Source organism: Thunnus albacares, chromosome 12 (assembly GCF_914725855.1).
Source record: "Thunnus albacares chromosome 12, fThuAlb1.1, whole genome shotgun sequence".
NCBI lineage: Eukaryota > Metazoa > Chordata > Actinopteri > Scombriformes > Scombridae > Thunnus > Thunnus albacares.
The window spans coordinates 23,686,080-23,713,412 of record NC_058117.1 but is presented as its reverse complement, the minus strand read 5'-3'; the positions used below and the strand labels follow the sequence as shown (position 1 = coordinate 23,713,412).

Below are 27,333 nucleotides of genomic sequence, written 5' to 3'. Positions count from 1 at the left end.
ACGTGAGAACTCAGGATCATTAGGGAGACCGTTGAGTGCATATATGAGTATTTCAGAGTTTTAAAGAGTTTTGACCTTTCCTAACACCAAATTTCACTCCATCTTGTTTGCTTACCACAACATCCTGTCCTCCTGCCATAATTACTGTCATTTAGACAAATATGTTGTTCAACAGCATTTGGAGCAGTTGGCTTTCATATTTAGTGCAGATTATGTGGGACAACATGAGAGTTGACCACCAATTTGTGCTGGACCCGCAACACCCGAGTTAGATAACAACTTCACCAAATGCACTAAACACTCATAGGAAACTGCCTCATATACAGAAAACCTCTCCAATTGATCCAAGAGTGAAACCACCCTAAACAGAGGTTGAGGAAAGACACAGTGATGTGAAAAACAGCCACAGGTTTTGTTTTGGCATCCACACAAGTTTCAGAGTCACTGTGGTTATTTTGTGACGTAGATGCAGCAAAAATGGAGTCCAACACTCACAAAGAGCTTTTGAACGAGTCACCTGCTACAAGCCAAATATGTAAATGAGTTGCTACGCGTCATACACTGGAGTTGTTATCTCTTTGATATGATCTCCAATGGCATCAGTGATGAGATCTGAGGATACTAGTGTTGGTTGCTTGGGGGGGTTTGAGTCAAACTACCGAGGGTTTGGCATATTTGATATCAGAGACTGCATCTCCAGCATCTAGAGGTCACTGTCAGGGCATATGACAAGTTAAAGTCTGCCTCCAGTTAAAAATTTGTTTTTCTTCTTGTTCCTTCATTTGGATGTTTGAGCTTCACTGTACATAATGATGTATGTGCATCTGCATCATCTGCTAAAGGTGGAAAGCTTCTCTTTGCTCAGGTTAAATCTAAGTTTTAGTCATGTACCTACAGGCATTGATTTGTGTCATCGCAACTAGTTTGGAGCCAATCGTGGTCCAATATACAACTTCCACAAGTGTGATGTGGAAACTTGACACTGAGAATGGACTCAGTGAAGTAGGAAACATCTTGTGTTCAGCAGTCAAACTTTTGAAATCAAAAATATTTCTACTGTATAGTCATAGATTCTGGATTTTAATGAGTGAAGAGGAGTAGACGTCATTTTAATTATTAAAATTTCTATTTAAGTTTAAAAATAACAAATATAATCTCCGGAGGCAGATATAGCTACTTTCAGCATTTTTGAGGCAATATTTTGTCAGGTCAGTAACCTAAAGTGGGTCTTTGACATTAAAGTGCTTGAGAGCTAGTTTTGTAATATTTATATCATCGCTGATACTGACTACACACTGTTCATTCTTAAATTGCCTTAAATCAACATGTTTCAGCAGCTGATCAGCTATACACCAGTGAAATGCTTTCCATTTCACTGCCCAGTCAATGCTCAGTGTTCCTGAAATGTGCAGGTTGTGACACATTGAACAAGGACTCTACCCCTTGACTGGCAGACCGGCTCATGTGTTGTTAAGCATCTGTCCAACTCAAATGTCCTTGAGCACAACTTACCTTGAAATACCTGGCAGCTGTCGTCCCGGATAGTTTGACCTGTTTCCAAAGCATTACCTGCCAGTGTTGCCAGAGAAAACCTCTGTGGAAAGTTTTTCGATCCCAGAAATCCACTGAAAACATCAACATCTTTGTAAATTAGCAATGCATGGAGGATAAATGATACACCAACAAATCTCCAAATGTTTTTTTTTACTACAGCTGTTTAATTAAACATACAGCAGTGGCTTTTTTATCTAAGCAGTGGCACTCTAATGGAAATTTATCCAGTTGAGTGGCTAATTGTGGCACAACGGTCAATTGCTTTTAGAAGAATTGATGCTCTTTAAACTCACTTAAAATGTATCATCTTTTAAATGAGCACTCATTGACTTTTAGAGTGGTTGTGGAACGAGTCGGGGTCTGTCTGGGTCAGTGAAAATAAAGACAGACCTTGTAATCTGGTCATTTTAGCTGCCTGACAGGGAACAATAGGGAAGGACATCAGGGATAATAGTACAGGAGGTGATAGGAAATAAAATATTTGTCCTGCTCCACAGTAACTAAACTCATTGTTCCAGATGTTATTTTAGCTGTGGCCAAATCACAGGAGATGGATTACTATACACAAGAATATTTTGCAAGAAAATTATTATTATAAATAATATTTTTTTTAGTTTGCATAATATCAAGTTGTTTATAAATGTGCGTGAAGCTCATGTTTTCTTTGAAGTTCAGTTCTTCCAGGATTGTTTTTTTGATTATTGTAGCCCAAAATGGCTGAATAGGCAGTGGCAATTCCAAAAAATGTGCAACACTTTGTGTTATTTTGCAATAAATTTCTGTACTATTAAAGTAAGCCTTAAAAAATTTTGATAATTTATGATGTCAGTGGAAATAAATTCTTGTGAGAGTTAAGATGAGTTGAGAAATCTCTTAAGGATCTGAGCTTGGAAGTTGAATGTGCTTCTATAACCATTTTTTAATCAAATCTATAAAAGTAATCTTCATTCTTCTTTTATGCTGTGTAGAGCTGCTTCATAAACCAGATATTAAGTTTTAGGCATTATATAAGAAATGTTTCAGTTTGGAACATTTTGGAGTCGAGACGAGAAACACCCTGGGGACAAGTACGTCCTGAGAAGGCAAAGTCAGGGGATAAGTAAGTAAACTTTATTTATATGGTACTTTTCAAAACAGCATTTCCAAAGTGCTTCACAGTTGATAATAAAAATGCATATTAGTATACAGCATGAAAACAACAAGTAAAAAATAAAATTTATAAAATGGAAACAGACACTCAACCATAAAAGCAATATAAATAAACAAAACAAGACAAATAAAACTAATAGGAATTGCAAACTCATAAAAACACCAACCTACACAAGTGGGTTTTTAAGGGGTTTTTTCAAATGTGGTACCAACTCAGCTGACTTGACAGTGAGGGGGAGGCAATTCCATAAAGTTGGAGCTAAAACAGTAAAAAGCACAGTCTCCCTTAGTTTTGAGCCTGAACTTTGGGACATTTAAGAGCAACTGGTCAGAATCTGAGTAATCTTGGTGCAGAGTATTGCATTATAAATTCAGAAATATAAGAGGTTATCATGCCATGCAGGGCTTTGAACGTAATCAGGAGGATCTTAAACTGAATTCTGAAGTGTACAGGAAGTCAAAGTAAGTCGGCCAGAATGGGGGTAATATGCTTTCTTTGTTTAGTGTTTGTCAAAAGCCTGACTGCCGGATTCTGAACCAGTTGAAGTCGAGCAGACTTGCTTAAACAAGAAAATATGGAGTTACAGTAATCCAAGCAGGAAGAGATAAAAGCATGGATGATTTGCTCTACAATGTTCTTAGACAATGCTGAACTGACTTTGGCAATGTTTCTGAGTTGTAAAAAACAAGACTGAACCAATTTCCAATTTTAGAACACAACACCAAGATTTCTAGCAACTGGTTTTATATTCCTTGCTAAATGCCTGAAGTTTAGACTAATACTCTTTGAAACTTGGTCTGGGCCAATGACCAAGATTTTTGTTTTGTCAGTGATATGAAATCAGTGATATCCAATCTTTGATAGCAGTAAGGCAACAGTGTAGAGTATCCAGATTTTTAAGCTCGTCTGATTTGAATATTACATAAAGCTGGAGAGTATATACAAGCTGAACGAGACAGGACCAAGGATTGAACCTTGTGGGACCCCACACGACATATGAGCCACATTGAAAGATCTCTATGTAAGATCTATCTATGCCGACCCAGTGCTTTAGTCTATCCAGTAAGATGGTATGATCAACAACAATGCTAAAATGGAGTGATGACCAGAATCTGCATTCATAAGCATATCGTTAGTGACTTGTAGCAGAGCAGTTTCAGTACTATGTGGCTGGTGAAAACCAGATTGAAATGGGTCATAAATGTCATTAGCTTCCACTATTTCCAGTAGTTCTTTAGCAACAACCTTTTCAACAATTTTTGAGACAATGGGTAATTTAGAGATTGGTCTGTAATTATGAGGGAGTGTTGGATCAAGGCCAGGTTTCTTTAAAAGGTTCTGAACACAGGCTTGTTTGAAATAGTCTGGGAACAAATTGGAGGACAGAGACTCATTTACAATAGTGAAAAGACAAGGGGCAATGACTTCTAATCTCTCTCTACCCTCCACCATCTGGGGGGTAGATTGTCAAGGCCACAAGAGGATAAGTGCATGTGTGACACAATATCAAGCAGATTATTCAGGGAAATACGGGTAAATTCACTCAACAATGTGTTGGAGGCATCTGGAGAAGTTATACATGAGATAGGGGGTGTTATAGAGGCTTTGATACCCTTAACCTTCTCAACAAAATAAGCTAAGAACTTATCACAATCTTCAACAGAGGAGGCCGAAACAGTTGAAGGAGCAGGGTTTACAAGTCGATCAGAACTCGAACAGAACTCTAGTTATACTTTTTTGCAGCTACAAGGTTTGTAAAATATGCAAGTCTCTTTTTTATTAATAAATTGTAAGAAGACAACAGCTCTCTCATATGAAGGAGGTGAATTTATTGGTTATGTTTCTTCCACCTTCATTCTGCTCTTCTACATTTTCATTTTAGTTGGCGAGTATCCTCACTTACCCAAGGTGATGGATTTGATTGGCGCTTCGACCTTCCCTAATGGGAACGATGCAATCTAAAACTGATGAACATAAAACATTAAACTGATCAACCAGGTCGTTTACATCATAAAACTGAGTTAAGCTGCTACACTGAGCACAGAAAGCAGAGGAAAAATTATCAGCAGGTCTCTCATTAAGGATGCAAGAGTGAACTGTTGATGAAGGAGCAGCGACTTGAAGGGCAATATCGAACAAGACAGTTTTCTAATCAGAGACAAAATCTTTAAAGGTGAGGGAGTTAACAGATAAACCCACAGCGAAAGCTAAATCATGAGTGTGGCCTTGTTAATGTGTGGGATGTGATACATGTTGTTTCAGGTTAAAATATTCATAAATACTTAAAAATTCAAGCAAAACTATGAGTGGGGTGGTCCACGTGAATATTAAAATCTCCAACCAATAATATTTTGTCATAGTTAAGAACAACAAAGGAAATAAAATCAGATAAAACAGATGAGAAGACACTGGTGGGTTTAGGGGGACAATAAATAATACATCAGACAGGGGACATACATCACAACTGACTTTGAACATCAGCACTTCAAAGCCAGAAGGTTTCTCCACTGAGATGAGGCTACAGCTCAAATGATTTTTAAAAGCCACAGCAAAGCCACCTCCACGACCAATGAGTCTGGGGGAATTAAAAAACATGTAATTAACGTCACTGGACCTGAGCCAGGTCTCTGTTGAATATAGAAAATCCAAATTGTAGGTTGTAATAAAATCAGATCAGATAAATGTCCTCTTAGCATTTGTTATTTGACTTTGGTTTGTAAAAGTGATTCTGACTTAGATTATGTTTATGTAGAAAAAATTAATGAGGTGATTTTTAATAATTTTTGGGGGGGGAAATTAAGAGGATTTCACAAATTGTGAAGCTTTGCAGACCATGAATTCCTGTAGGGACTGATTCATGTATAAGTCCATTGATGTGTCTTGGCTACCAAGCATCACATGCCCTGCACACCATTTATAGCCACTATGCCAAAGTTGTTTCAAAAGGCTTGTTCACCCTGCAGCAGTGAGTTTATCCCATAGACTGTATAAAATAATGGACGTAGCCATCGTGACGTCACCCATTGGTTTGTGGACTCTCATTTTGACAGTCACTATCTTAGATTTTTGAGGACAGAAGTGACCATATTTGGATGAGAGGGTGGAGTTGACCCTAACACTTATGCTAGCTGTTAGCTTGGTTAGCACGGCGCATTTACAGTTAACTTTTATGAACTGAAAACACACTGAAATAGCGACGGCTATGGCTATATTCTGTGAATTTGGGGTTACGCCATGGATGCATTACCTAACCACTGTTGTTGCCTTGATAGTGCCTTGGCAATCACAACGTAGCCACGCCCTAAAGCATACTCTGCTTCATTGTCTATTTTACTATAAATGGAACCATAATTTACGTGATTTACCATAATTTATGATGAAGAAGACTTGATACTAGCTATTGAGACCATAAACTTATTACGAAAGTGTTTACTGAGGTAATAAATCAAGTGAGAAATAGGGTCATTTTCATTTTAGACTTCCCATACAGACTTTTTGGAGCCTGTGGAGTCGCCCCCTTATGGCCGTTAGAGAGAATTCACTTCTTCACTTTTCAGACCCAGAGCTATCCGCTTGGTTTATCCACTCACAGTCGTGTTCTGTTAACGTGTCACTTAAGGAAGCGCTGAAGCAGAGCATGAATGTAAATATTGAACAACATTACTTTCTGCAAACTGCAGCTCCCCGTCGGCCCGCAGAGGTGATTAAATGCGTGTTTGTGGGCTCCCGCTGAGGAAGCCAGATGGGGCTCTTCTGGAGGTAGCATTTAGTGAAAGATCATGTGGCGCTTTCTCTCAACATATTTCCAGACACACCGTGTAAATGGTTTGTTAATGTGTGCAGCCTGAGGCCAATCAGCTGGCTGTATACAGTCAGCCTGCTCCAGTCAGTTAAGCGAACAAATAGCACATCAGGCAGTCTCTCTTTCTAGCGTTGTGTCTCTTATTTCTCATTTCATACCAATCACTGAGAGCATCACCCACTCATGTATACCCACTCGTTAATAGATGCACTGACAAACATGCAATATACTTACATGCATATACAGACAAATACACAATGCACACACATGCAGACAAATAAGACAAGTACATTGAAATGCATATACATGCATATTAATATAAAGAAAACATTTGATAATTGCATATACGCATAAACACATCAAAAACAGCACATGTAGTTGCGTACTGTGGGAAGTAAAATTCAACATAATCGAGAGTGTTTTAATTGTCTTGTTGACTTTGCATATTGCATTTTATAAATACTGCTGGGAATTAATACATTAGAATGAGTCATGCAATAGTTTGAGTCTGAGTACTTTGAACAATCAAGGTCAAACCACTCAGACAGATATGATGGAGATTAACACCGCAACTCCTTTTCTTTGTGCGCATTTATTTACTTTTTCAGCTATGTTGTCTGTAAATGTATCGTAGAGGTTTCCTGCCGTCGAATAGGTAAAGTGGGTCGACCTACATTGAAAGATAGGGCTGGTGTGCTTACGTATTTTTTTATTGTCAACAAATCACATGAAAAGACCGAAACCAACAATGTTTGTCAGGGCCAAGGGGCTTAAAAAAATAAAAACAGAAACAAATTATGCCACCTAGTTTGTGGAGTTTAAGATCTCCAAAAGAAATTTAGGTTCAGGTTCCTTTATCGGGGGGAGAGCAGCACTGGCTAACCATGGATTAACACCAAAAATTATTAAAATAATAACTTATTACAATATACTAAAAATGAGATTATACTTAAATAATAAAACCCCAAAGAAATACACATATTTCTGCCGTGTGACATGTTAGTCCGTCTCTCGATACTTCATAACTTTCCTCCCCTGTCATTGTTACTGAAGACAGAAATCTTTAAAAACAGGTCACATACAATTTCATCTTTTAAAAGACTCAGTCATTTTTGAAAACAGCTGTGCTCTGTAGTTTTTGGCATCGAAGCAGGCGGGTATCTCCAGCTGCATTTGATGCTCCATAAGGAACAAATTGTCCAGTAAAACTTATGGCTCACTGATGTGTTTTTGAGTGTTTTTGGACAAAAATGTAGCTCTATGGCACAGAGTAAGCTCGAGCTGAAATTATTCACCTGTTAATCGATTAGTCGATCAACAGAAAAACTAGAAAGACAACCATTTTTGATAATTCATTCACCATTTTTCAAGCAAAAATGCCAAACATTATCTAATTTTATTTGGATTTTCTGCTTTTTTCTGTCTTATCATCATTGTAAACTGAATATTTTTAGGTTTTGGAGTGTTGGTTGGACAAAACAAGGTATCACCTTAGGTTTCCAGAGTGTTGTGACATTTTATAGACCAAACAATTAATCAATTAATCCAAAAAATAATCATTAGTTGCAGCCTTGGAATAATATCTCAGGCTTTGGCTACACACAATTTCAAGGAAATTATATATTTTGGGGCTTAAAAATGTCAAACCAGACTTTAAAGATAGATTGATAGATATCTACTGTAAATAATTCTTCTGTTCCTTTATTAAAATCTCTTTTAGATCACAAATACTGCGCAAGTATTCCATGCACTGTATGTCTGTGTGAATACAAATAGTCTTTAACTTAATTATCCACTCATACCTGATCTATTGTGCAGCAAACTGTTTCAGGCATCGCATATGGATTCTTTGGTCCATCACAATAACCTGTGAGGACGGCTTACTCTCCCTCTCATGTCTTCATTATACTCTCTCATCTCTCCAGTAATTGTACATTCTCTCCCTCTTTTTGTGAAGAGGCCAAAGTCTCAGTGTAATGAGAGCTCGTAATGTGGTTGTTGCTGTCTCCCAGTCCACTTCGCCTGATAGCAGATTCCACTCAGTACATGTTCCCTGTCCAAAAGCTGCCCGGGGAAACAAAACAAGGAAACGAGATGATGTATGTGGCTGGCTCATGTACAGAGAGAGGCATTTATAACTAGACAATACCTGCACAACCCCAGCCCCCACCTTTGATAGAGCTCACAACTGAGCTATTACTATGGTTATTATCAACAATTCCAGCTGTTTCAAACATGGAGCAGATTAGATGTGATTAAACTACCTTCCCTCAGCATCTCCACATCAGTTCAGGCTGTAAATAGGGAGAAAAAATAAACATACTGTTGCTGAACATTTGAGAATTAACAGGTATTTCTACATTCATGAAGCCTGTAAGCCTCAAAATTAAAAATGTTGTCCCATCTCTCATTTTATAATCCAGTAAATGACATTTCATAATAGATAATCACAGAAATTTGATTCAGCTGAGAATATTTTTTTTATTGTAACAATATTATTTAAATTGTCACATGAAACGGTTGCTAAAAGGCACAATGACAGTTTGCAAATGGTGTCCAGGGCTAGATAAGGACCTGAGGAAGTTCACTGGAGGTGACATTGTGTAGATAACACATGTATACAGTTGTATTTATAACCGTGTCCCAGCAACCGCTCAAAAACAGCTCATACGGTCATCGGTGATTGGACGGGAGCTGATGACCTCAATAATGCACAGATGCAGCAACCCTGGGATTTAAAATTGAATTAAGCGACAACTGGTTATTAAAGGGCCTTTTGTGCAGCTCAGGAGCAAAGAGAGAAAATAACATTGGTATGCTTTGACAAAGGAGGTGCTGAGACTTGATGTCATCGGAGCTGAGCCCGCCTAGCAAGCGTGAGTCCAAATTTTGAATGATCAGCCTTCAGTTCATAGTTGATATAGTATTGTCGGTTATACAAAAAGGGTTAAGTAAGGCTAGTGATATTTTATGTTTCTCTTATTGTCAACAAATCTCATGAAAAGATAAGAACAAACAATGATTTAATCCTACTAAGAAGTATTGTCTCATATGTCTTATTCCTCTGTGCCATTGTTGTCCAAAAGCAATTAAAAACACATCAGTGAGTCACATTGGGTGACATATTTTTACACGATGATGAATATGGCCACTTTAGTTAATATTGTGTCAATGCAACATACATTATCCTGCTGCTGTAGATACTCACTGGAGCACCAAATGTGTATTAATCTGCAGCTGAAAATAGTCCCCAACAAATGCACTGTTTACTCCTCTGATGTTTGCTAAAGGCTGCAGTGGCCAGCTGTGTTAGGAAATGTTTTGTTCTTTTCATGAGATTTGTTACAATAACAAAAATATCCTTTAAAAGGGCCATTTCGCTGATTTTTTTTTACATAAATGTCATTTTCTGTGTCATAAACAGCATTCAAGGTTAAAGGTAGAATTTATTGTCATTCTCTCCGTACTGTATGTAATACTCAGTATACAGGAGGAGGAAAAAATGTGTTACTTTCAGTGAGACAGTGCACACAACAGGAACAAATACAGTAAAAACAGTTAAAAAAAAGAGAAAAAAGAAAAGAGAGATACAAAAACAGGTAAAAAGACAATAAAGTACACTGGATGCCATCACACATGTAAAATGTGCTTTGTTTCATTGTGGACAAAAAATGTTGATAAATGTAAACAGTCTTATAACGTTTTATAACTTTGGGCTTGGAGATTACAGATTTATAATGTAAAATCTGCATTACAAACTCAGAGGGTTGAATAAAGGATGCTATCCAGGTGAATTATGGGAAGTGTAGGATCCAGCATTTCTGTAGTTTGACATTATCCTGATAGTTAGACTGAAGTGTCATTTCATTTGACTTTACTCAGTCAGTCTGACACCGTGTCCATGTTTGCCAATTTCTTCATTTGAGGCAGGGTTGGTTTGTTTTGTTTCGCATTAACCAATCAGTAGCGAGTGACATATTTGTCCTGCCCACGCTGGTTTCAGTCCACAGGACAGCTGAGGCAGCAGATCTGGTTTTTCACACTGATCAAAGAAATACGTTAATTTAAGAATAGTTATTTCTGCAAATGGGCTTAAACGACAACATGAACAGCTGCGTCAACTTGTTTCCATTTTAGCCAGCTGTTTAGCTAGCTAGCTATGTAGGAAGATGACATTCCCCTTTTTAATTATGCCTACAAAGCCCCAATTGGTTAATTGTTTCTCCAAATTGTGGACAAAGCTATCAATGGGCACAACATCAAACTTATTTGAATCACTGAACAAATCTTACATGTTGGCCCTCAGATGTTGGGAACCAGGCTAGCTTGACCTGCAGTTTTTTTAATGTATTTATTTTATTGCTCTGAAGGCTTATAAAGGATCTCAATAACTTTGTAATTTGAATCTTTTATTCTTATTCTCTTTTTAGGGTGACATTTGTCCACAGATTGAAAATAGCCTGTAATGTTAGATGTTTAATGTTTATTAATGTCCACTGTCTCTGTTACAATAAATAAAGCAATAAATAAATAAATAACAGGGACAAAAATAAGAATAAAACACTAATAAACTAAATATAGTTTGTTATATATTAGTAATATTTGCATTTGGAGAGCTGCCAAGAAGCATTTTTGTGTGTCCTTTCAGCATCCAGTTTCATGTCTGACAGCTTATTCTGGCTCAGCTGTCAACATTTATCTGAACGTGTTCAAGTTCATTCATCTTCACATCCAATCAGCTGACATGTCAGGACCAAATGAAGTCTCATGCAAATCCATGTTGTCTACGGCTGGTAATGTCAAATACTGTAAGCTGTCACTTATTTCTCTGGTTAAATCTTTAAAAAGGGAAGTGATAGTGTTCAAGATGTACTGTGATTATGTGTCTGATCAATTATAAATGTTGCATAATTCTACATATTAAGCAGAATTGTAGGTTAAACAGAGAAACTGAAAGTGAAGGTGGAGAAGAACGGTTCATATTTGGGTGAAATATTTATAATTGTAGTGGCTTACTTAAACAGTTAATGATTATTTTCATTATCAGTTAATCAGTCAAATACTCTGTTAATTAACTGATTCATTATTTGGTTTAAAAAATGTCAGAAAAACATGAAACGTGTGTTCCTGCAGTCCAAGGTGAGATCTTGATACTGCTTCAGAACCCCAAAATATTCAGTTCACTGGTCAGAATAACAAATAAAGAAGGATATCTTTACATTTAAGCAACTTTTGGGGCATTTTTGCTTGAAAAAATTACTTTCCAACAGTTAACTGTTATTGTTATGTTAATTCTTGAGGATGAATTTTCTGTCTATCAACTAATCAACTAATCATTTAATTCTACACTACAGATCAATGTCATTTAGGGCTGTGACTAATGTTTATTTTCATTATTAATCATTATTAATCTGTTATTATTTTCTTGATTGATTAAATCAGTTGTTTGGTAGGTGACGTCCTCAAATGTCTTCTTTGTCCTGACCAACAGTCACTGTCATATAAGACTAAAATATAAGACAAAAAAAAGCTGGACTTGGAGAATTTTTGACTTTTTATCCTTTAAAAATGACTCAAAATGATTAATCGATTATGAAAATAGTTGTCATACTTCTGTTATACCAGTATAGCTGCTGAAAACAGGACTCAAAACTCTTCTTCATTAGCAGCAGCAGCACAACATGTAAGACTTGAACATCGGCCAAGAGAGCAGCTTAACACAGAGAAGAAGAAGAAGAAAGTCTGAGATGGTGAAAGAGAGATGGCTGTGATTAAAGATGAAGGGCCGAGACAGATGGAGAAGAACAGAGAGCAACAAACTCAGTCACAGAGAGGCTGAAATCTCTATCCGAGGTCTGGAGGACCTACAGTAGTTTGGATTCCTGGGAGGAGAATTAGAGCTGATAGATACAGGAGGTGGACGCAGTAACAGACTGGAAACCTGCGTGCTATCACTCTCCTGTATATAGATTTAAATAACCAAAGTCTGAACACTTCTACACATCTTATTTGACATTACCAGCTGTAAATAGCATGTAATTTTAGAGGTGTTGTTGATTCAGCTATGTGATCATTCTTCAGGCTGTACTTTGTCATGTTTCTTATTGGATTGTATTATAGTGCAGACAAAGTAACAAAACACTTTTCATATAATGCAAATCAAGTTCTTTTGGGGCATTTTATGCTGTCATTAGACAGTGACAGCAGCAAGATAACAGGAAATGAGGGGAGAGAGAGAGGTTGTGGTTATGTTATCAGATTCAAGACCGAAATAAGAAAAACTGAGTTGAATCAACAACACTCTCAAAAAAAAAAAAAAAGCAGAATGTAAGCTTATACATGTGTTACTGTTATTGTGTTTCCACTCCATGGCTTGTATAGGCTGATCAGGCTGATATTATTAATATTAGATCATATTAGTAGTATTATTATTATGATATTAATTGTAAAACATATCCTCATCACCTCACATTAATCTCAGTTAAGTTTCAAGGCCTCAGCGTGTTTCAAATTAAGTATTTCTCGAATAGTAAAGAGCACCTGAAACCCTCTACATCCTCCTCAAAACGTATTATCTCCTTGCCTTATTTGTGTGTATTCAACCGCTGGACCGTTTGTGTTTATTCGCCACAAACAGCCAACATGTTCATTAGCTGTAAGCTAGCGGGCTCTTTCTGTTATTTCTCTCCAGTCTTCTTCTTCTTCTCTCTGTGCTTTTGTGAAGCACATTCATAAAGCCCCAGGACACGCACAAATGTTTCGTGCAACATTTTTTTTTTATTGGGTTTTGCAGGGTTATACACCATTTGTATCAAAGACAAATACATTGCCTTTTATAATGAATCAAAGAACATCAAGGAACAAAGTCGTGTATTTTTATAAAGAAGGGGGCACCGAACCAGCTAGACCTGGAACAGCAACACACACACACACACATACCAGCAGGGAAACAAGCAAACTGGAGAACAATGAAAGCACATAATAACGAGGGTGTTCAATCGCATATCAATGTTGTACCTCCACTCATTAAAACAAAACAAAACAAAGAAGAAAAAGATGAAAAAACACATTGCCACACTTTACCCCTCCAAAATTGATTTATTAGGTGGGAATATCTGAAAGTATTGTTGATGTACTTGAGAGAGTATTTTATTTTCTCCAGCTTAAGAAAGTGCAACATAACAAACATATAACATAACAAAGAATAACACCCGAAACCACTGTGCATGAGATGCGGATGCAGGGGATTTCCACTTCATCAGGATCAGTCTCCGAGCCAGTAAAGTGGTTAAGGCGATTACATTCTTTTGGGATAAAGACAAAGAGGGCAAAGAGAGCACTGAAAGGGTTGGGGTCAAGACAACATTTCAGACCAAGTATTAAAAATAATTGTACAAAAGATAAACAGGGATGGACAAAGCCAGAGCAAATGTAAAAGGTTGGCAGGAGCCATGACCTCTGACGACATCTGTCACAGAGCAGGGAGACGACCTTGTAAATCTTAAATAGACGAGCCTCGGTAAAGTAAGTGTGGTTCACCACTTTACATTGTATCAAACCACGCTTTGCACAAAAAGAGAAGCTGTTTACTCTTCCCAGAATCTCTCCCGAAACCTCACGTGATGCTTCCTCCCCCAAACCTGTTTCCCACAATAACTTAATTGAATCAAGTGAGTCTATGCTTAAGTTATGAATCGTGAGCGTAGAGTCTAGAGATCGCTCCCTGCAGAGATGGAGACTGGGGAGTCAAAAATCATCCAGAGGTAAATCCCCCAGCAGATTGGGAAAACAGGGAAGGTGTTACGTACAAAGCTACAGGCCTGTGAGTATCTGAAAAAATGTTCTTAAGGAAGTGAAAAAACAGTCCAACAGCTGCTGAAAGGATGCAAAAACACTTTAAATTATTTAACACTTGCATTGGACCACACAAAAAACGCACCATCTATAAGGGAAGGGGAAAATAAATGATTAGAAACTAAGGGGGCGTTACTAGAGAATAAATGTAAACTGAAGTAACGTCTAAACTGAAAATACATCTCAAGGGATGACTTCACAACTGCATTTTTTGTGTATAGAGATACAGAGGAGGAAATCAGAGCATATAAAAAACTATCAGTGATACCAGGCTGGCAGAGTTTGCCTTGATAATTAGCCAGGTGGGAGGAACATCAAAGCTCTCATATTATAGCCAGTAGTTCAAGGATCCAATATTAGCAGCCCTGTAGTAAAACAGAAAGTTTGGTAGAGACAGTCCCCCTAGAGACTCAGGTCTCTGTATTGCTTGCACAGCTGCAGAGTTTCTTCTAAATCACACACAGTAACATTTTCAAATTGCTGGCAAATTTACGTCTATTCAAGTCTTTCCATTGACTTTATATGCAATTACGCCACGTCTTGAATTTGTGTCTGACAATTTTTGTAAATATATAAAACCGACAATCCAACAAACATGTCCACTGCATGCAGCGATCGGCCAGGAGGTGAGAAAGTAAGCAGGATTTGAACTTCTCTCTCATTCTTTACACAATGACTTCAGACGCTTCTCGTAGGCACGACTGAGGGCAACGCTGTGAATACATCAGAGGAGAGACTGACCAAAAGTGTGCACTGCTATCCCTGTTTCAATGACTACTGAATCCAGCTCCTCTCTATGACAGCTGGCTTTTATATTCAACTTGAACACTTTTGCCTTCAGTTAGTTAGACGACACTTGTTCATTTCAAAGCCTTTAGTGTCTTACAATGGCGTAAAATGCTGCTTCAGAGGTGTTTCCAGCCTTACAATTCTGGACTCAAACATTACATTTTTGCCATGTTTTGATACTTTATGCATGAAAGTGGTCAAGCTTAGCTATGTTGAATATCTATAGAAACCCTCCAGTACAGAGTGTTACATTTAATTGAGTTATACCCCTGACTGTCAAACAGACTCTGTGCTTTTTATAGTAAATATTCTGAAAAGTTCAATACTTTATTTGGATCCTTTATTCCGCAGCACAGTGTGAGCTCAGGGCTGACCGAGTGATCCTCTGAGGACCCACAGCATCCATTTTCATTAGTCTCCCCCTCGCCCCATGCTGCTACTTTGCCCTTTACAACATCACAGCAGCCATTTATGAGCCGCTCCTGTGGGCTGCCGCAACAGTCCTGCTCCCCTTTTATAGCTGCCCGGAGAGACCGTCTATCCCTTCATCCTCCCCTCAGACCTTTTTACCTCCAATCCCATCAACCACGGAGGTGTCAGTCTGTCTATTCATCTCTGTCAATCTACCTGTGTGGGTGTCTAAATGTGAACCCACAACATGACGCACACATCTGTCCATCAATTTTGATCATTGATTGATCTTCCAAAGTAATTTGTCAAGGAAAAACGACAAACAGTCACTGATTCCAGCTTCTCAAATGGGATTTTCGGGACTTTTTGGACAAAATAAGCCTTTTTTTTTACAATTTCCTAACATTTTAAGCACTGAAAGATTAATCAAAAAATAATACAAAGCTGGATAAATAAGAAAAACAATCATTAAGCACAGTCTTAATGAACAAAACAGCCAAACAGACCAGCAGCTACTTAGCTGTACTGCAGTGTTTCAGTATGGAGGTCTACTCTACTGCACATTCCTCTCAAACATAAGAGCAAAATTAATGATTATGCTTTGAGAAAAATTAATTACTGCATATTGCAGCACATATGGGCTCATTCACCTCCTCGTGTGAGTCTTCTGGTGAAAGTATTATTTCTAGGAGCTTCAGAGGAAGTTAAAAAATAAGTAATGCTATGTATTCATACTTCACCAAAACACCACTTTTCCTTCCACACATTTTTTGCTGTGAAGTTGCAGTCTCGGCATGAATCTACTGGGAATTCGGAGGAAAATAGGGAAAGTGACATTTACAGAATCTATATAGGTTAAGGACTGAGATGTATTTATATATGAGTGGAGATGAAAGTCTTGGTTTTCTGATTTCTGGTCGCTCTTAGACAAAATTCATAGACGTTGGACCACCGTGGTTTAAGAGAAATAACTTGAATACTGGTTGTAAGGATGAGATCGAGCCTGAAGCGCTTTAAGTTCTCTACTAATAAAAAAGGCATCTGTTTTAGTCCCAGAGAAAGTTCAGAAAGTTGTCAAAGTGTAAAGCAAAAAGGACTAATCGATTAATTAAAAAGACAGAAAAACCTAATCGTAACTATTCTATTCATCAAATAGGCTTGTTTAAGTAATCTGTCAAGCAATAATACCAAATATTATCTACTCCAACTCAATCCTCAGTGAGAATTTAAAGCATTTTTTACTTTTTACAACCAGAAAATAATCAGCAGATTAATCGATAATGAATGTGTAAAGGCTCAGAGTATTTATGGTTAAATTTAGTTGATTTATGTACTGTACTGATCTAACTCTATTTGCCTGGACGAGTAAGAACAAAGCCATTTGAACCTTCCTGAGACCTGCTGGATGGCGGATAGAGAGGAAACGACCCCAGAACGCTCGAGTTTATGGAGACAGATGGACACGTCTGATAGTCAGCAGCAGCTCCACATGCTCAGAGAGGCTGAGCAGAGCAAAATGAACCAAAGGCAAACAGTAGTCTGGATTAATGCGTATATTCAGCTGTTTCCTCATGTAGCCTTAACGGGTACGAACGCCAGAGAATACGTCCATCCCATTAGGTTTAAGTTTGACCAGCTGGAATCAAATTGGTTGTGAAACAAGTATCAGTCACTCAGATCAGAGGAACTACTGTGACTTTGTGTCTTTCACCAAACCAAATACAAAACTTGGTGCAAGATATTGGTGAACAGAAAAGAAAGTAAGCTACTACACAGGGGCTATATTTTGCGTGTGACAGTATCAGTATCATCTAGCTTTTACATTTTGCTTCAAAAAGGATGTTGACTTTTTTCTGCAGCGCGACAGGAAGTCATATTTCAAATGCTTGATTTGCTGCCATTAGTTTATTTCTCAGCTTCTATGTTTTTCTTTTGATCGAGTGCATTTAGCTGAACATCGCTAAAAGGGTATTAGCTGCCCTGCTTGGCACAGCGATCAGGTCAACATCTGCCTGCTCATGCACCTTACTTCGGGATGTGGGTGTTTTCATGTATTTGTGTGTGTGTGTGTGTGAGAGAGAGAGAGAGAGAGAGAGAGAGAGAGAGAGGAAGCCTAGAAGCCTACCACATGCTTCCTGGCCTTTAAGCAAGAGATAGTATCGCTGACGGAACTGACGGCATTAAAACTGATTCTGAAAATAGACGCCTTTCTACTCTGATGTGATGTGATGATAATACATTTCTGGAGACATTTTAATGATGCTAAATCCAATAACTGCTGTCATAAGAAGCAGTGTCCGAGTCCTGCTCCACAGTAACAGTTACTACCTTGTTTGGCAAGGCTTGTTTTGCCGGAGTGGCGTGCGCCTCAATAAGCAACACCGTTCAAGCTATTTTTGGCTCTGGTCAAATGCAAACTCTGGAGTGTTCATCATGCATTTCATCTAACTGAAACACACACAAACGACAGAGTATGAATAGTAATAAACCACTCTGATGCTTTTTTAGAGGAAAGTTCCCAGTGGTGAGCAGCGTCAGGTTCAGGATGAGGAGAGTATTTAAAGCTCAATCCAACACAAGGTGCCTCACCTAACGAGGTCGGAACCATGGAGACCAAGTTATTTCGTTTTGATGCTGCTTTGCATCAGATTGATAACAGCATCATTCACTGATCTTTAAATACACAGCGCACGCGTCATCCCCTGTTAGTTTATGGGCTCGGTGGTTACTGAGGAATGTCTTTGTGTGTTCGACTTTGTGAAAGAGAAGCTCATTGGACTTTCACAAAGGACATTTCTATTACTCGGGCCTCAGTCAGCGCTGTTGTTGTTTGACCTTTTACTTTAAATTAGAGTAGTCGATGTTTATTTTCCCACCATCAAATCTTGGCAACAGGCACCGCAGTCCTGTCGTAGTTATTACATGAGGTCCTGATTGCAGTAATTGAGCTGAACGACATCACTTTGCTTTGTTTTTAGAAGAGAACTTGAATGTTTATGTGCACGGGCCTGCTAAAATCACTTCCATACAAGCGTATAGTCACCACACATACTGTAGGTGCATTTAGAGGTTCAGTTCACAGCAACTATTTGTCACTTTTGCTCAAAAAACACATCCCTCAAACTTCACATCAATTTGAAAAGCTTTTCTAAGCAGTTATGTCAGATTTTGTCATTATATTTTAACGTGTCCACGCAGGACGATAAAAACAGAAGCTTTTTAGTTTGTCTAGTGAGGCATAAAAATGCCAAATTTTCTTGAGAGGATCAATAAACAATGCTGTCAAACTCTGCACACACATCATTCTGCACAGTGACGCTCAAACGTTGAACTGAAGCAAAACACATTTTTTAGTGGAGGGGGACTTTAAATAAGCAGAGAAGTCAAAATAAACTGCTTAAAGTTACAGATAAATAGTTGAAATGCTTCAGCCGCAGCAAATAAAAACACGCACAGAGCTCATGAAACACCAGGGGATAATATAAAGCTACATAAAAATATAAAATGGCAGGAGTGGGATGATAAAATACAGCAACATATTAAATATTCATGAACTCTTTCCAACAAAAGAATGTTTTAAGAGGAGATCTAAATTAACTGTCTGTCTTGAACCACATTTTAATTCTGTTAATAGTTTGACACAAAAAAAAAATCCTAATTTGAAAGTTAAGTTAACGCTTATTACCTTTTTTCAAAGCTGTCAGCAGATGGAATTTGCTCAGATGTCATTATAGTCTTGTAATTGTTTTGTCTAAAATGAACACGCGCAGCAGAACAGGTGAAACACTGCACAAAAAAATAAAAATAAAGAGTTATTTTTAAGTTTTCAAATTTTTAATATAATAAATGAAACCATGAATAACAAACAAAAAAAGACAAAGAAAATAGAATAACTTAAATTTATCTTATTTGTATTTAAAAGAATAAATAAATACTATGATTGCCAGTCGAAATCCCATCAGATGCACTAGAATAGGCAGCTTGTAGAGGATCACCCAGTACATACAACCTCGGTTCGAAATCAAACTTGTCCTCAAAAATTTCTGTTCGTACGTTTGTGGATCCACTTCCAAACAATAACATGCCCTCTGAGTCTGGGGCCTGACACCTCCGGCACTCCGCTGAGTCCTTAAGACCGAGACTACGAAGTCCAGAAGGTGTCCAGTAAAATCGAGAATTTGAGAATTTTGAATAAGCCTAATTCTAATATCCCTTGACATTTTCTTAGAGTTTCCACAAATCCCCTCTCATTCCTATACATTTAATGACAAACCCAGGTCCCGTTCCCAGGCTTTCTTCACAGCATTAGGTTCTTTATTGACGTCATCAAATATCTTTGAATAATAAAATGAAGTCTTGTGGCCTGTTCCATATACTATAGTGATGCCAGCGAGATTTAGTTGTAAATTTTGCCAGGACTTAGTGTATAAATGCCTTTATCCACCCACTTTGCTTATTAGTAATTTGGGATTCAACTACATACTTGACTCTGAGTTACGATAAGGATTTAAATCGAGTGTCTGATGAAGTGGGGTCGATACCGGGGAGACAATTTGGTAGACAAGCAAGTCAACAGAGCGAGAGGAGAGCCTAACACCCTCTCCATCTCATACTGTGGGGGAGTCCTCTCTGGGGATAATGTCCACTGAGCTAAATGTCTGGTACTAAAGACATAATGATAAAATAGCAGCTTAGGCAGCCCTAGAGCCCCCCTGTCAACTGGTAGTTGGAGCCTTTCCAAGCACATCCAGGGACGTTTCTCATTCCACGAGAAATTGTTATATATTCTATCAAAATGTTTGAAAAACTTTCTATGTATGTTAATAGAGAGGGATTGGAGGAGATAGTTTATCTCAAGTATGCAATTCATCTTCAGTACATTCACTTTACCCCACAAAGTGTCGACCATCTTTCTACATCAGATGAAATTTTCCTCAGCAGGACATTTGATGAGGTGATAAAATGCCTAGTACCTCATACCCTCTTGAGGCCATTGAAATGAAGGAAGTAGGATTTGGACCAGTAGGAAGTCAGTGGAAGTGGTTCAGACTTTGACCAGTTCACTTTATATCCAGAGAGCTTCGAGAACAAGAGCTGTTACATTTTGAGCTGTCGAATTACACTTCGTAACTAGTTGGCTCCTTTTCATACTTGATCTCTGAATAGAAAAACTGCCGTCACAGTTACGGAAGAGGCTGAGTGTGTGATAGCACCTATAATGTAATTTTACACTGTTCATCATAAGAAAGAAATCAACCTTCGAATGCTTTCCTGTGATCACCTGCAATCTCATTCCGCTCTGTTTGGCAAACAGCAAGTCAGCTAAAACAAAGAAAAGCTATCTGTGTGACAGGTAATAATGTTCTCATCTCCTGTTGGGAGCGTATAATATGATCCTGTTTGATTCATAATCCAACCTGTATTAAAATTGCATCATCAGTGGAGCAGCTGCAGGCTATTTTCAAGGCTACAATCTTGATTCGATCCAGTGAAATTCAAATATCCAATTTATTCAGACCTAACTGAGAGTGAAGTCTTTATTCTTTGTGTGAAGAGCAGCTTTGACATTTCGACCTCAGTGCTTTGAATTTAAAAATGAGACTGACCTCGCGCTGATTTGTCTGGTTTTCAGGGAGTACTTCAGCTCTGAGACTGAGCTTCCTCGGGGTCACATCAGAACATCACACACATCATGAATGAAGGTTTAGCTGAGCGGTAGGACTGGCTGTAATGTTTCCACACATCTCCTCTCTCTCTCTCTCTCCCGGTAGATCTGCACTCCTGATCTGGTGGTGTTCCTGGCCTGCACCAACCACCGTTTGAAGGAGAGGCTGCAGAAGCGAGCCGAGCAGCAGGGACGACCAGACGACAACCCCAAGGCCATAGACCGCCGTCTGACCAACTTCAAACAAAACACCATCCCTCTGGTCAAGTACTTCCAGGAGAGGGGCCTCATCGTCACGGTAAGGCTGGTTGAAAAGTGGGTTTGCGTCTGTTTACATTGGAAAAAAAAGATAAACAGGAAAATATGATGAAAATTGCCCATTATCCCTACATCTGATGCCAGTGTTCAGTGCCAAAACAGGAAGTAGTGTATTGCAAGAAAGGGTGTGTGTGTATGTAGCACTTCCAGCTTTTATGCCAGAGACAGGAGTTCCCATCCTGTGACAGACCAACTATTATGCCATGTTTGCATTATGAGGAATAGAAAGTAGAGATGGGAAAGACTCTCATGTGTACAACTTTTCATTCATGCTATTGGACATCATACTAACAAAATGAAATGAGAAACACAAGCATTAGTCACAATTCTTACTCAGAAGGAATACAATCTAGCTGACAAATGAGTGTGTGAAAAAACAATAAATGGCGACTAATAAAAAGTCTAATCTGAGCACTGAATGATTAACATTAGTCATCTAAGGTTGAGTGATTGTATGATGACAGAGTTTGAGTCATTTGAGATTAAAAAATATTATACATGGTCAATCTAGCACTGTATAAAGTAAATTAGAATGTGTTTTTCATGTATTCATTCATTCACTCACTCAAGTGTTACAAAGCACAAAAACTTTAAAATTTAAAATGAAAATAAGAGATATGGATACAGTGTAGTAGTCACTGGTGGACTCAATTAAAACTTTAAAATCAGCCAAATAAATCTGTTCCGGTTGCTGTCTTTTCCATATTTTATCAAGCTCTTTGTTTTGAATTTGGGAATTTCTAGAAAAAGACACTCCTTAGATTTAGTAAAGCTATGAATTTGCCTAAACTGCAGACGATGTGTGAGATATATGGGCTGTTTTCCCAAAAGTGCTTTTATAAATAAATAATAAAGAGTGCAGATCTCTTCTGACAGAGACAGGGCCAGCCAACACTCTTATATAAGTCACAGTGATGAGTCCTAAAGCTGTCACCGGTTATGAATCTTAGAGCGCTGTGATATAAAACCTCTAAAGAGAATAGTGTAGATGGTGGAGCATGCATATAAATAATACCATATGAATAATACCATAGTCCAGTGTAGATGAGAAGGAAGAGAGAGAGAGACAAATAGTTTTTATGTTTGTGCAGGAAGTTTAGCTCCTGTTAACATTATTTTCAATGAATGACAGATTTAATGCTGACACGTGGCATGATGGTTTGTTTCCTTTTTAGACACTTCCACATTATTTAGTGCCGTGCTGACATGAACTGTATTTATAAGTTGGAAACTGGTAATATCTGGTCATTTTTTAAAACTTTTTCCCCCTGAAAGCTGAAAAAAAGCTTTTTAGTTGGCAATACCTTTGACCAAACAGCACCAACATTAGGTCCACTTATCAGCTTTTTCTGGAGATTTCAACCATGAGAGTTTAGTAGCTGTTAAGATTTAATCTGCAGGATGTCTTGTCTGAGTTGGCTTAAATGGTAACGTTTAAAGATATCCTGTGGAGTTTTTGACCTCTAGTAACATTATGGAGCGTTTTTTTTTTTTTTTATGAGTTAGTTTTGTCTCATGCACACCAAGCGGGTAACTCAGCATCTGCAAAGTGACGCCAATGCAGAAGTGCTTTAAACCTGCATTCTTTCTGATGGCTATTGCATGGAGGTCTATGAGAAAATGACTCTATTTCTCAATTTATTTATTACCTCAGTAAACACTTGACTAATGAGTTTATGGTCTCGATCGCTAGTTTTAAGTCTTCTTCAACACATCTTGATGTTCATTTTGTAAATTATGGTCCCAAGTAGAGTAAAATAGATGATAAAGCAAGGTACGCTTTAGGGCGTGGCTACCTTGTGATTTACAAGTCGGCAACAACATTGATTATGTAATATAACCATGGAGTAACCCCAGATTCACAGAGTACAGGTGTAGGTGTTTTCCAGTTTTTCCAATAAGCACATTTTGTTTTAATGGTTTTAAGCCTGTTTTAAGCCTGCTCAGCCCGTAGGCTTTACATTGTGATGACGTCACAGATTTTTAAATCACTTTTCTCAGCTCGAGGAAAGTTTTACAAATATAAAACCTCCATGGGTCAAAAGTTCATGATAGAAAGAGTCATAATTGATGTTGTTTGCAGTTCAAGGTTTCCTGTCAACAGTTTTACAGACATTTCCTTTACAATGGTGGTCTATGAGGAAAATGTTTTTGGGCCACAGGGGGATTTTTGCTGCAATACCGCGAGTGACCACTGGGAAAAATTGGCTGCAAGGTTGAGTGGCAGCACCATATCCAGCTCTTATAATACATCCATGGTAAATGGACCCTGCTAACTAAGCTAGCAGCTAGTGCTAGGGTCAGCTCCACCCTCTTGTCCAAATATGGTAACTTCTGGCTCCAAAAATCAAAGATGGCGTCGGTCAAATCGCCAAACTCGAGGCTTCAAAACAGGGGTCCACAAACCAGTGGGTGATGTCACAGTGACTACGTCCATATTTTTTTACAGTCTATGGTGCACATGCATCCTCCTGCGAGAACCGCATTAATACGCCAGCAAAGGCAGTGAAGAAGAAGTCTGCAAGCTAGTCAACATGGATGTTAACAATGCAGGATTTCAAATATTTTTTAAAATAGGTTTTGCAGATGTTTTATAAGGAAGGACATGCATTCAACACATCTGTTAGACCTCAAGGATCAGCACAGTGTAATGTTTGATGAGTAACACTCAATGTAAAGTTTTTAATTAATGCATCTTTTCTAAACTGTGTGTTTAACTCCGGATTGTTTTGGAAGGCAGATTGGTGCAGACAGGCATAAAGTTTCCTTGATACATGTGAGCCGGGTGCTAATAGAGCTTTTGGCTCCTGCAGTCGACAGGAATCTGCTGCCCACTCTTTAGTCTTATTGATCTGTCTGAGTCTCAGGGCAGCGTCATCCTCCACACAGCAGAGGGATTACTGATGAACTCCTCTACTGTATTACTGTGAGATTTTGTTTGCATGCTTTTAGATTGTTGTCTCCAGGCATTTTAGAATCAAATGCTCAGAATAATCTCCCCTGGATCTTACATTAACATTCAAAAGAATGAAAATAAAACCAGATGCCCTCCAGAAGTCAGTGCCTGCGGTTTATGTGTCAGTGCTCGTTCTCTCTCCCTCTAGCTTTCTGTGCTTGATGCCATAAAAGTAAAACTTAAAATGCCAGTGAAGTGAGCAGCACTCCAGACGCATTATAATTAAGTCTTTGTCTGTATTGTTATTGCAAAGACGTATATTTCTGCTGTGTGATGTCTTTTCCAATTTACTTTTATATTCTCCCTGTTATATCCCTCTTATTGCAGGCTTGTCTGGCTCCCTTTTTCCCTGCTGTTTTCTCTAATTTCCCCACAGTTCCCGGTTTTTGAATCTCGCCATGTATTCATTCATCAGTCAATCTATTTGCTGTCCCTGTTTATCCTGTTAAGAGTCTTTATGTTGCATGTAATGCAATGGGATAGTTTGAGGGCAAACTGTTTCACATACAGTTCAGGTAGTTTGTTTGTTTCCAGTTCACCTAATCTGCATGCCTTTGGTTTGTCGGATGAAAGCGGAGCAGACATCGGGAAAACAGTCTCCACACTGCACACTTAAGGTTTCAGTGTTCATGAAATGCAACTACAACTTCACAGCAGAGGAGTAAAAACGGCTCATCAAGTGAAAAACCCATCTTTGCATGTCTACATACGCGGTCAGATATGAGGTTTAGAGCATCCCAGGAGTTGCTTACTCTTAAATGACAGGTTAACCATTTTTGAAGTCAAACAACAGCCAGGTGCACAAAAGAGCATTGAAACAGGTTTTGCTCTCTGTAATTATTGCTCCTGAGAAGATCACCTCCAAATGTAAATGTAAGTGATGGGGGACAAAACCAACAGTCCTCATTTTGAGCAAAAATGTATTTAAAAATAAAAAAATCCCTCTTTGTATCTCGACGGAGAGTGTTTTCCTGTTCAGCTGCAGTGGAAGGATTGTAACAAAAAGAGAGAATTTGGCACAAAAAACACAAACATTGAAAGATATAACGACTTGACTTGACAAATTTGGACGACAAAAGTTTCATATTAGCTTCAGATAATCACTTGCATTGATAGTCAATGTTCATTTGGGCACCTGACTGTTGTTTTAGGACAGACTTGAAAAGCTGTGAACTTGTCCTTTAATTTGTCTCGTCTGCTTTTACACAAGTTTCCGTGTTTTTTTCTGACTGCAGATGTTTAGAGAAAGGCAATAAAACTTTTTGATAAAATATAATGATTGAAATTTCTCAATAGTGCTAAGTATCAAAAACTGTCAAGTATTGAAAACTGGTATCGAACACTTGCTCAGATTGATACTGTTTGTTGCAGTCATTTAAATCATAATTTAGCCAGTTTTAGACTGTTTATGATTCCAGCAAAGTTCCTCCATGTTTGAACACTATTTAACGGTTGAGAAGTTTGACTGTAATTATAAATTAAAGATTAGTTTTAATGAAGCTTTTATATTCTGTGGTGGAAATTTACTGAGATGCTGAAGTTGTGTACTGAGAAGCTTAGTCTCTTTTGGGTTCGGTCGTTCATGACACACGTTTATAACTGTGTGTCGTCTGTTATACTTCAGTGAGATGTGTGTCCTTGCAAGGAAAAGTAGGGTTATCAAAAAATATTGCTTTGATATCGGTACCAAAACTCACATCGTATCAGCATTTGTATCCAAAAATGTTAAATGATACCCAGACAACTTGTCAAACTGAGAATCCAACCAGTTGCTGTCAACGTTTTGTAAATTTCATACAGTACTCATCTGTTAGTTGAGATATCTTGATGTTTTTTCCAATGATGACACTGTAAGATAACAATAACACTTCCAAACAACATAATTTGGCCAGAAAAGTGCAGTATGGAAGTTTTTTTTTTCTTTTACATTGGCAGGAATGTACAAACTTTAAAAATGTTCTTTTCACAGCTTGTTGGTTGTTGGCAGAGGCTGCGTTTGCTTCAGACACTTCACAGCCGCTCTAAGAGAAAAGCTGCTTGGCTGTACTATCATAATGCTACAATCATGCTCCAGAGCACCGTAATCAACAGAGGTTATTATATAATCCGATAGCTGTCTGTGTCAGCCTTTTTTTTTTTTGACAAAGTAATGAAAAACGTCACCTCAGTTTGAAGCCACAGTAAACCCCTGTGGAGTCAGGAGAAGTGAAGGCAGACCGACACATGATTGTGTCCTCATTTTTTAATCAAAAGCCTGCAGAGTGTCCTCTCTAAGGAGAGCGCCAGACGGAAAACAATAACTTTATATAGAAAGCACTTTTCTAAACTTGTATCACAAAGTGTTTTATAGCATAAAAACAAAAAGAAAAGGTAAGAATAAGAGTAAAAAAATACAAGATAATAAAGTTAGGAGTTAAAACAGAAGCAGATAAAAGCGATGAAGCTTCCTACAGTAAGTAAATTGACTCTAACATGCACAGACAAGGAGGTTAAAGTAGGTATAAAGCAATCCCATCTCTTAATTCCACTTTGAAGCACAGCAGCTGATTTTCATACAGTCTGATACCTGACTAAAGCTTTTTGATTAGGACAAGAGCACTGCAATAATCCAGACGTGACTAAATAAAAGGCATGTATGGCAGTTTTAGTGTATTTAAAATTAAGCGCAGGTCTAATTTCTGCAACCCTCTTAAACTTATCTCAGTGTCATGATGGTTAAAACATAAGATGAGGTGCAATATTGTTTTGCGCTTGGCTTTATTGCAGGTTAAAGACTTAAGTGCTACCTATTCAGAGACATGCTGAGTGTTTAACTGACGAAAGGTGTTCAGTTA

At 38.1% G+C, this 27,333-nt stretch overlaps 1 protein-coding gene across 1 annotated transcript in view; it reads left to right on the top strand.

The window, feature by feature from the left end:
* Positions 1-27,333, top strand: part of ak5 (adenylate kinase 5) — a 99,759-nt gene that overhangs the window by 16,363 nt on the left and 56,063 nt on the right. The window contains exon 6 of the mRNA XM_044369380.1: positions 21,332-21,523. Within this exon, the coding sequence (XP_044225315.1) occupies positions 21,332-21,523 (192 nt within the window). The remainder of the gene's footprint in view (positions 1-21,331; positions 21,524-27,333) is intronic.